Source organism: Zonotrichia leucophrys, unplaced genomic scaffold, assembly GCF_028769735.1.
Source record: "Zonotrichia leucophrys gambelii isolate GWCS_2022_RI unplaced genomic scaffold, RI_Zleu_2.0 Scaffold_520_35672, whole genome shotgun sequence".
Classification (NCBI taxonomy): domain Eukaryota; kingdom Metazoa; phylum Chordata; class Aves; order Passeriformes; family Passerellidae; genus Zonotrichia; species Zonotrichia leucophrys.
The window spans coordinates 24200-35672 of record NW_026992725.1 but is presented as its reverse complement, the minus strand read 5'-3'; the positions used below and the strand labels follow the sequence as shown (position 1 = coordinate 35672).

At 50.2% G+C, this 11473-nt stretch overlaps 1 protein-coding gene across 1 annotated transcript; it reads left to right on the top strand.

Annotated features, from left to right (window-relative positions):
* Positions 1-6994: 6994 nt before the first annotated feature.
* LOC135441788 (olfactory receptor 14J1-like) lies at positions 6995-7963 on the top strand. Its single transcript, XM_064701336.1, has one exon. The coding sequence runs from the start codon at positions 6995-6997 to the stop codon at positions 7961-7963; it is 969 nt and encodes a 322-aa protein (XP_064557406.1).
* Positions 7964-11473: the final 3510 nt, after the last annotated feature.

Genomic DNA, 11473 nt, shown 5'->3' with positions numbered 1-11473 from the left:
GGCTCCAGCGTTTGGGGTCACGTGAGTAGCTAATAGGATGGGAATGGGATAGGACTGTTCAGGGTTGATTTTCAGTCTGTGGCTCTGCCTAAGCATTTTGATTAATAATACCCTATAAGTACCACTGAAAACAAAATTATGTTCTTGTGCAGTAGCAAAATGCTGATTAGAAGGGCAGTTTGGGGCTTCAGTCCCAAGGGGCCGGTGTGAAGCAGCAGGGCTTTGTGGAACCCAGAGGCCATTACTGCATTTCAGGGCCTTGTGAAGCCAAAGTGCCATTGTGATCCTGTAGGGCTCTGTGGATCCATGGAGATTCTTGTGGCATTGAAAGAAACCATGAAATCATGGAGAATATTGTGACACTGTGGCGCCCCACAGAACCAAAGGAACATTGTGACCCTGCAGGGCCTCATGGAAGGAAAGGGCCATTGTGACACTTTGGGAACTTGTGAAGCCAAGGGAATCATTGTTGCACTACTGGGCCCCAATGGAACCAAGGGGCCATTGGACACAGTGAGGCTTCATGGAACCCAAAGACCATTAGGACAATGTGGGGCCTTGTGGAGTCATAAAGAGAATTAAGATCCTTAAGGACTTGTGTAATCAAGGGGCCATTATGACACCTGAGGGCATCATGGAAGCAAGAGATCAATTTTGGCACTGCAAGGCATCATGGAAGCAAGAAGCCATTGAGACACTGCAGGGCCCTGTGGAACCAAGGGAACATGAAATAGGTGTGGCTGCCTTGGCCTCCCAGGGGTCACCTGACAGGTCTGGCTGACCTGGGAATGTGGAAGGCCGCTCCCATCTGCCCCTGAAACACTGGGGCTCTGGGCTCTTCTTTTTATGGAAAAGAACTGTCCATTTTTCCAGGCATCCAATGCCAAAATTAGGATTCCACCTCCAAATTTTTGTGTATTAAAGGATTGCTCGCAGACAAAATTTACCAGGACAGACAAGTCGGGCTGGTCTTTGACTCCTGAGGGACAGCATTCACTTATTTTCCAAACACTGGAAAGGGCTCTGCGCTTTTCTTTTTATGGAAAAAACTCACATCCCTCTTCTCCAGGCACAAATGTCTGAAACTGGGACTCCGCATTCATAATTTCAAATATCCATGAGTTGCTCCAAGCAAACCTGCCAGGACAGACAGGTCAGGCTTGCCTTGGCCTCTCGTGGTTGCCATTCATCAGCTCCTGAAACATGGGGCTAAGTGGTTTCCTTCCTATGGAGACCAATGTGACATTTGGGAGCCTTGTGAAACCTTCATTTGGCCATTGTGACACTACAGAGCACCGTGGATCCAAGGGACTATTGTGACACTGTGGAGCCTTGTGGAAACATTGCACATCATTGTGGATCTGTTGGGCCCAAGGGACCAGAGCAAAGCAGCGGTGTGGAAGTTAGCCCAGCTGTAACTCAGAGTCAGACAGATTTTATCCCGAAGAACTGGGGGCAAGTTTCAAGCCCTGGGAATCATTCATTTAACTTAGGGTAAGTTTGAGAGTTCCCCCATAAGCCTTTAGTGTTGTTATGCTAAGTAGTCCAAGTTCTCCTCCTCCAGTGGTTACTTGTTTCGCCTACAGGGTTATTGTTCTAGAGTGTTCTACCCTCAAGTGTATATATTGTTGCTTTGCCTTTTTCTCAGGTCTTTGAATCCCACCCCTTGTCCTGTGCTTGACTTCTCCATGTTTGTTGTTTTTCACCCTGTTACTAAAGTTCTTTTTGGGCAACTCCATTGATCCTGCTTATTGTAGCACTGGGGGCTAGGACGGTTGGGACGGATGGAGGTGAGAGATCTCTGAGGCCAGGTCTTGGAACTTGTGGTTTATTGCAAAGGGTGTGGGTGCAGGGGCCTTGTTTGGAGCTGCCAGCCACAGCTCGGAGCAGGCCTGAAAGAGGAGCTTGAAAGAGGCGCCCAAAATGGATGCCCAAAAGAGGAGGGGAGTTCCCGTTACAATAAATCTTCTTCTGTGCTCCATATTCTAATTTTCACTAACCAATCTAGTACAAGATACAAATCTTATAGCCTTACATCCAGCCTATAAGAATCATTACATTACCATACTGTGTTACATTTTAAACCCTAAAAAGTACTCTTTGGACCCCTTCTGCCAAGTTAGTAGGGTCTGCTCTGACCCTTGGACCTGTCTGCAAGCAGAGGGTATTTTTTCATCAAAAGAAAATTACCTTCAGCCAGCCATACCATTGTTTACCAGTTGTTCAGTAACTAAGGCTTGGTATCTCAAAGCTTGCTTTTATTTCAATCTCACTTATAGTTTCTATATCCTCAAAATCTTTTGCCAGGCAATCATATTTATTTCCTGTTTCATCTTTCCCAGCATCTGCTTCTTTTCATTTTCACCACCCTTGCCCTGAAGTTGGGGAACCAGAAAGGTTTGTCACAGCCAAACTCATTGCAAACTTTGGTGCCCAAACAGGGACCCTGACATTCAGTCATGTCAGCTGGGGTTAGCTGATGGATAGGCCACTGCTCCCCGGGATTTTTGATTGTGCCGGGCCAGCAGATTCATCATTGCTTTGAGGGACCTTGGCCAGGATCCACAAGGTGCAACGATGGTTTCACCTGCATAGGATTTCAGGTGGGTTTGGGGAAATGCAGGACAATTATTGCCCATTTTGCCCCTGTCTTTTTACAGTACACATTCATATCCCATAACTGATTTGAAGTGTTCCAGTGGCTGTTGCACCTAAGGTGGAGAAAGAGTAAAATGGGCAGCTGGATCTCCAAAGTAGAAAGGTGCATATATGGATGCTTAAAGTTAATTCTCACTGATCATGACCAAGTATCTTCAAAGAACAAATTAAAATCAATCATGAAGTGGATCATTAAAAATTTTCCAGATGCCCCTGAGCCTGACCGTCCTCCCTCCATCTTGGAACCACATCCTGCTACCACAACCTTCTCTTCCACCGTGAATGAACCTCCAGACTCTAACCCCACAACTGCGGGTCAAGCCCCCACTTTCAATCATTCCACCTCCTTCCTGGGCCATGCCTCCAACAGGCCAGCCCGGAAGTCTGCCATCCTAGATCAAGGCCCTTCCTCCCCAACACCTGACAAAATGGCAGTGCCCTTTGCCTCGCCCTCCCGCAAGAATATAACCCCCATGGTCAAAGATACTAAGCCCAACTGCCACACTATTTCTAATAGAAATTTTTCTGTTCTAAGTTATTCTTCCTCCCCAGAAGACAGTTTGGATTCCCCAGACCCACCTCACCCCTCTACCCTGGAAAAGGAAGAAGACTGACAAATAGTCTCGAAACTCCTCATGCCCTCGGATGTTATAAAAGAAGGGGGCAGAATCCCAGGTATCAGCCATTGGTTTATAGGGAAATCAAGGATCTGTGTAGGGCAGTTAAAGATCAGAGAAAGGACTCACCTTGTTTTAATGGCCTAATGAGGGCCATGTTTACAGCACATGTCTTAACCCCTACGATTTATAATATTTTATGACCATGTTGTTGTCACCTACAGAATACACCCTGTGGGAAGGGGGATGGAAGTGTTTCCTAAATCAATTAATAGCAGACTATGCTAATAATGAGGCAAGGGTGGAATTGACAATCAACCAGCCATCTAGCTGGAGACAGACAAAACAGCCTACCAGATGATCAAGCAGCAGGTATCCCCAGAGAAGTATTGGATGATATCAAAGATATGGCTTTGCAAGCTTTAAGCCAGGTATTGAATGGCAGCACCCCCAGTTTGGACTACCTTGGGTGGCTGCAGCTAAAGCTTTAGCACAATTAGACCATATTGGGTGCCTGTGAAGTAAGCAAACCAATGCTACCTCCCTCACATTGAGTGGCCTGCTCTCAGACATAGAGACCATCAGACATGCCACCTTGCAGAACAGCGATAGAGTTCTTACTCTGGGCACATGGGCATGGCTGTGTAGACTCTGAGGGCATGTGTTGCATGAACCTCTCCAGCCACAGCGAGTCAATCCACAAGAGAATTCAGGTACTGAAGGAAGGGTTCAAGAAGCTTCAAGTGGAAAACAAAGACTGGTTCAAAAATCTCTTCCAATCCAAGGGACTAAAGGGTTGGATGATGTCTAGCTAAAACAGGACTATTAATTCTCTTAATGGTTGTTGTTGTATTGTTAATTGTCCCATGTCTGTTTGGATGATTTTAGAAAGTCTTACAAAATTCTTTCAGTTTCATCTTTACTGTAAAACAGAAAAGGGGGAAGATACCCAACACAGGATCCTCATGGACTCCTTGGAGGTGAGAACTGGAGACCAGGATGGCACAAAAACATCTCAGAAACTCAGCATGGGAATGAAAATCCTTAAAAGTACCTAAAAGTATTCTTAAATACATAAAGTACTTTAAAAATCTTGAGTATCTAAACACATTAATGAGCCCCACTGAGTGTCACTACTAAGCTCTTAAGGGACTCATAAAAGCAGATAACTGGGGCCATGACTGCACAAACCTCTCACAGAGTCTGTATCAAAAGGGAAACATCAAGTACCTTAAAATAACTGAAGTACCTTGAAGCATTAATGAGCCCCATTGAGTGTTGTTACTGACAAAGCCTCTCCAGGGACTAATTACAGCAGATAATTGGAGGCCATGATTGCAAAAACCTCTCAGAGACTCCAAGGCAAAAGCCAAACCCAAAGTCCTTTGAAAAACCTGCAGTCCCTGCAGGGAGCATTAAGGAGCCCCCAGGGCCATTGCTGAGCAAGGCTCCCCAGGGACTCCTTCCAGCAGATCCTTGAGGCCACTGGGATGTGGGCTGGGGGGGGATGCTGAGGGCAGGACAAGGGGCTGACAGTGCCCAGCCTGGCTGGGGCTGTGCCAGGAGGCCCCAGGGCCTCAGGACAAGGTGTCTCCTCACAGCCCTTGGTGGCACAGACCCTGCTGCTGTGCCCCAGGGCACCAAGACTTGGCTTCTCTTTGTCCCCACCTGTCATCACTGCCTCCAGTTCTCTGCTCTGCCTGGGGCCTGGGGACACTTTCTCAGTTGTGTCCCTCAGTGGGACCCATTAAAAGTCCAAGAAACTTTGGAGCTGGATTCTGCCTTGGAGTTCTGGAGAGGTTTCTTCAGCTCCCTCTCAGGGACTGATGTTCAGGGCCTGAGCACAAAGCCCCAGAGGCTCATTAAAGTCCTTGTGCTGTGTCTGTGCTGCTGAGCTGGGCTGGGCTCCTGGCACAGAGGCAGCTCCCTGTAACCAAGAAGAGCTTCAAAAGCACATTTCTCTTGATGAGCAGCTCTTCTGCCAGCCCAGCAGGGCTGGGGCACTGCCTGCAGCCACCCCGGGCACAGCACAGAGGCACAGAGAGCTTCAATCAGTCAGGGCTGGGAAGGTGCTGAGAAGTGCCTGGGGCACAATCAGTGCCAGCCCTTGGCACAGGAACCTCTGGCTGCAGGAAAATGCAGCTGCAGCTCTTGGAATGATCTCTAAAAACTGGAACATCCCAATGCCTACAGACCCTGTGAGTACAACTCTGGGTATTTCAGGTACAGGGGGGTGAAATGCTCATGAAGCTCTGACATGCAAAGGGGTTCTGCTAAGTCATAGAATATTTCCAAGAAGGGCTTTTTGACAAAAATGCGGAAATGTCTTAAGACTTTGTCTTCAGTTTCCCGCTATTGGAGACTATCAGGAAGGGAGGGTTATGTAATGAAGATAGTATGTATTATAAGTTATGAATCTGGACAAGTGCCTGAGACATCTGAACTGTTACTTTAAGTGATCCATAGGTTCACAGGAGATCTCTAATGTGCTTGCAGCCACTCTTTCCATTGACAGCAGCAGCATCCCCTTTGCTGGAGCCATCAGTCTCAGTCTGAGCTGTCCTTTCTCCAAGCTGCAAACAGAACCTGCCCCCAGCCAGTGCCCTGCAAACAGGCAGGGTTCTGTCAGGCCAAGGAGAGTGCACAGAGATTTGGGGTCTGTGAGTGCTGGCAGGGAGAGATCAGGCACAGGGAAACACCTGCAGGAGGAAAATCTCCAGGAAGCAGAGAGAAGATCAGGCAATGAGAGAAAACAAAACCCAGCAATGCTGTGGCAGGGAGAGTTTAGAGATGCCCACAGGATCCCCTCCAGTGCAGCCCCTCCCTCTGAACAAGCCCCCTCCCTCCTGTGCCCCAGCCCAGCCTCTGCCCTCAGGGCCGGGGCTCCAAGGCGTGCAGCCCCTCCTGTGCAGGCAGAGCTGCAGCAGAGCCGTGGGGCAGCTCTGCAGCCCCGGGCCCAGTTCTCTCTGCAGAGCACAGAGCTGGGAGCAGCTGCCCGGCCCTGGGGTTTCTGGCAGGGGGCACAGCTGGCTCAGGGTGACGCTGTCCCCAGTGCCCGGCTCTGGGCAATGCTGTCAGGGAAGCCAGGCAAGGAGCAGCATCTCCCTTCATCCAATGCCACCATAAGGACACTTGGAAGTGTCCCAGACATTTCAGTCCAAGCTGGGAGCTTCAATCCCAGATGCAAACCTGTCCTACATCATCTCTGAATTAAAAGATTGATGGGGAAAGGCAGAGGTGTTGTGATACTTAAAATGCTGCTGGGTTTGTGAAATCAGCAACGTGAGCCCTTGGCTGCAAATGTGGAGCTGGGCTGTTGTGGCCCCATCTGCTCTCTGCAGTACATGGTGACATTTTAGGAGAAGCATGGGAAGGTGATCACTCTCCATCTGAGAAAGTGAAAAGCTCAGAAAAACTCTGAAGAGGGCAGAATGACGCACCATCTCCCCTCAATCTCCACTCATAACTTTGCTTCCTAGATCTTGCTCTGTTCTCCCTAACTGCAGGAAAAATGCTGAGGGTTTCTGATATCCAAGAATACCAGGAAAGACATGGGGGAACTTATAAAGAAAACATCAGAACTTGAAAATAATAAACACCACCTGTGTGTTCCAGGGTAAGGTGCATGGGAAAAGGCTTTGATTTTGGTTGCAGCTATCTCCTTTAACTCTTCAAAGTCTTTTCCTCCATGAACAGGTCCCCATGTACAGCCCCAGCAAATGTCCAACAGCAGCTCCATCAGGCACTTCCTCCTGCTGGCATTGGCAGACACGCGGCAGCTGCAGCTCCTGCACTTCTGCCTCTTGCTGGGCATCTCCCTGGCTGCCCTCCTGGCCAACGGCCTCATCATCAGCGCCGTAGCCTGCGGCCACCACCTGCACACGCCCATGTTCTTCTTCCTGCTCAACCTGGCCCTCACTGACCTGGGCTCCATCTGCACCACTGTCCCCAAAGCCATGCACAATTCCCTCTGGGACACCAGGGACATCTCCTACACTGGATGTGCTGCACAGATCTTTTTCTTTCTATTTTTTATCACAGCAGAGCTTTCCCTCCTGACCATCATGTGCTACGACCGCTACGTGTCCATCTGCAAACCCCTGCACTACGGGACCCTCCTGGGCAGCAGAGCTTGTGCCCACATGGCAGCAGCTGCCTGGGCCAGTGCCTTTCTCAATGCTCTCGTGCACACAACCAATATATTTTCCCTGCCCCTGTGCCATGGGAATGCCCTGGGCCAGTTCTTCTGTGAAATCCCCCAGATCCTCAAGCTCTCCTGCTCACACTCCAACCTCAGGGAACTTGGGCTTCTTTCTGTTAGTTCCTGGTTATCATTTGGTTGTTTTGTGTTCATTGTTTTCTCCTATGTGCAGATCTTCAGGGCTGTGCTGAGGATCCCCTCTGAGCAGGGACGACACAAAGCCTTTTCCACCTGCCTCCCTCACCTGGCCGTGGTCTCCCTGTTCCTCAGCACTGCAGCCTTTGCCTACTTGAAGCCCCATCCCTCCATGTCTTCCCCCTCCCTGGATCTGGGAGTGTCAATTCTGTACTCGTTGGTGCCTCCAGCCCTGAACCCCATCATCTACAGCCTGAGGAACCAGGAGCTCAAGGCTGCAGTGTGGAGACTGATGAATGGATGCTTTCAGAAACATTTAAACTGCTGGCCTGTTTCTGCCAATAACTTGTAATAAAAGTAATCTTCAATACTTCTTGTTAGTTTCATTTGGGATATTCTTTATCTTTTTTTTAATTTAAAATATTGTCTACAAAGAGAGCTCATTATTTGTGCCACTTCTCATTTTCTTTCCCTTCTCCTTTACTGTGACCCACAGCCTATTTCTATGAGGAGCTGTGCTCTCAGTGGCTGTAAATGAACTAAAGGATGTCTCAGGAAAGTTTTCTGCAGAGATGCCCTTTTGTTCCTTCTCTGGAGCTGCAGCAGCAATGTCTGTGTGCAGAGCTGGGGGCAGATCAGTGCTGGCACAGCAGCTGTGCCCAGCAGCAGCAGCACTTGGTGTTGCCAGTGCTGCTGCCGTGGCCCTGCCCTGCTGCCCTGGTGGCCCTGGTGTTGCTGCAGGGCCTGAGTGCTCTCGGGGCCGGGCACAGCCCTGGGGGTGGCAGTGCCGGGGCTGCAGCAGGGACAGGCCATGGGCACTGCTGGGGCAGCGCTGACGCCTCAGGCCAGGGCCTGGGGGCTCCAGGCTCCTTGCCCAGGCTCTCTCAAGAACACGGCCAGGCCAATGCTCAGCACAGAAACCCCTGTGAGCAGCCCCAGGCTGGCCGTGGGCAGGCTGGGGGCAAACAGCATGGCTGGGGCTCTGCAAGGGCCATGGGGGAGATGGGAAGGAACAGCAGAGCAGGGGCTGATCCATCCCCAGTGCGCTGGACAGCCCAGGGCAGCGTCCCAGAGCGTCCTCATGGAGCTGCCAACAACATCCCCCCTCTGCAGCCCTGGCCTCTCCCCCAGCTCACACAGGTGCCCCATCCTTGCAGGCACAGACACAGCAGCACTGGCTCAGCAGCCCCTGTTTGCATTGCACACAGCAGGGGGAGCACCCCCATGCTGTTGGTGTGGGGACATGAACCTGAGGGCGCACAAATGCCATCAGCCCCTGGGGCCAGCAAGGGCTGGGGGACACCAGGGAAACCACTCAGCTTTTTCCTGGCCTCTGCAGTCAGCCAGAAAGTTTGTTCCCATCAGCTGGGAGTTTCCTGTCCCACTGCAGATGCTGTTGCTCAGAGCCAGGGCTGCCTGGCAGCCACCCCCAAACTGCCCTGAGCATTTCCTTTGCTTCACCTTTGATTTCTTTATTTTTTCCTTGTACAAATTTCTTCCTATCGCCCACTCCAGGGCTCCAAGAACTGGACAGAGCACCTGAGGTGCTTCCCAACCAGTTCTGAGCACAGGGGAAGAATCACTCTCCTAGTCCTGCATGCCACACCATTCCTGATCCATAGGATTGCCGCTGCTTGGATGAGGGAAATGGTGGGGAGAGGGTGGGGACAAAGTGTTATTGTCAGCCATTAAGGGTATTGACTTTCACATCTTTTCTGACTGCATTAGAAGGGTCCGGGGTTCAATATCAATTGGATATTGCTGATATCAATCTATAAACAGGAAAAGTAACCAGGACAAATTATTTCTCTCTGCATTGTTTTCAATAGAGTATATTGCAATGTCAAAACAGTCTCTTTGGTTCAATGAGGCCTTGAAGTTTCACAGTGGTCTCCTGTATTCCATGAGGCCCTGCAATGTCACAATCAGCCTTTGGTTCCTTGAGTCCCACACTGTTCCATGAATCCTTGGTTCCATTGGGCCCTGTAGTGTCACAATTTTCTCCATGGTTCCAGGGTGCCACACAGTCTCACAATTGCCCTTTTGCCCAACAGGGCCTCATAGTGTCACAATGGACTCCTTGGTTCCATGGGGATGCAAAGTGTCACAATGGCCCTTTGGTTTCACAAGGCCTCAAAGTGTAAAAATGGCCTCCATGGTTTCACGAGGCCGTGCTGTGTTACAATGGACTCTCAACTGCATGATGCCACAGAGTGTCACAACAGCCTGCTTGGTTTTGCACTTTAAGAATGTCCCCTTGGTTCCTTGGAGCCCCACAGTGTCACTATTGTGCCATGATTTCCATGAGGCCCTGCAGTGCCACAATGGTCCTTTCGTTCCATGTGGCTCCATGGCTCCATAATGATCTCATTGGTTCCATGATGCCCTGTAGCACAGCAATGGCCTCCTTGGTTCCACAGTTTCAGAATGGCCCCTTTGTTCCATGGAGCCCGACAGTGTCACTGTGGTCCCCTTGATTCCATGAGGCCCTGTGTTCTGGTTTGACACTGGCACAAGGCCAAATGCCCACGTGAAAATACACCTTCTCTGGTGTCTGCTGTGAGATTTTGACCAGGAATAAACAAAGCAGGCTCTCACTTGAAAAAGAAGAAAAGTTTATTAACTAAACTACAAAGACAATTACTAAACTACACACAAAAGGAAGAAAAAGGAAAAAAAAAAAAAACACAAGGAAAATGAAACCTCACAAAAACACTCTCCTCCTCCTCCTCCTCCCCCCAAATTCCCAATACAATACAAACCAAAATCAATTCTGGGTCCAGCACCACCCTTTAGAATGCTCAACTTCAGTTCCTCGAGAGGAGAGGGAGTCCTTCCATGTGTCATGGTGGCCTTTTCCGTCCTTGTTCCGGTGCTCTCACCACCGGACCAGAATCAGGGCTGCTTCCAGGGTTGTCCTTTTAAGGAGGCTGTGTCCATTTTCCATTTCCAGAAAAGCTCAGTCTCTCACCTCTGGGACATCTGTCCCCCCCCCATATTTTATATACCCCCTGGGGCCGAGGGGTACCCACACTGAATCTTCTTTGGCTCTGGGACATTTCTCCCCCTGGTCTCAGTCTCTGTATTCCAGGGGAACATAGCTCTGTCCATGGCTACACAAAAGAGTCCAGCATAAAATGTCACTCCCTCTTCTCCATCTTTCTAACATCTCTCACTCTCTCTCTCTCTCTGGTCCAGACCATCACTCGCTCATTTTGTTCGTCCTCCTCCACTCTTATCTCTTGTCTAAGGAAGGGTTAATGTTCTGTGAAATTTTCATTGTCCAAAAAAGGGTTAAAAACTCCTCCAAGTGGCTGGACTTCTGGCTGCACCCCCCCACCATCTCCTCAGCCAGGCTGCCTGCTGCCAGGACATGTTTACTGCTTTCAAGATAATGGCACACAAACACCGGCTGCACTCTCTCTGTCTGTCTCCAAGGTGGTGGTGGGGGGGTGAACAGGCTGCCCATTGCTTCCCGGCATTTCTCCTTCCTTCCACCCTTGGGGGGGGGGGGGGCAGGCCTACCTCTCCCGGGCCGGGCCGCATGGCTTTTCCCCTCCCCCAGCCCAGCCAGCAACTGGGCCGGGGAGAGACTCAACTCCTCCACCGCCGGAAATCCAAAGAGGAACTGCCAGGGGGAGAGCCCTGCTTTTACCCTGTGTTCTCGGAGGTGGATCCCATTGCCCAGTGGTTGGGCCAGATGGCAATATTCAAAACTGACCACTCATTGGCCCCATCCACACAGCATCCCAGAAATCCTGTTTCCGGGTCAAACTATGACACCCTGCCATGCTATAATGGCCCCTTGGTAACAATGGGTTCCAAAGGCTCATAATGGTCTCCATGGTTCCTAGAGGCCCTG

Bases quoted from the DNA above. Each gene is read 5' to 3' on its own strand.
- LOC135441788 (XM_064701336.1), top strand. From the start codon at position 6,995: ATGTCCAACAGCAGCTCCATCAGGCACTTCCTCCTGCTGGCATTGGCA.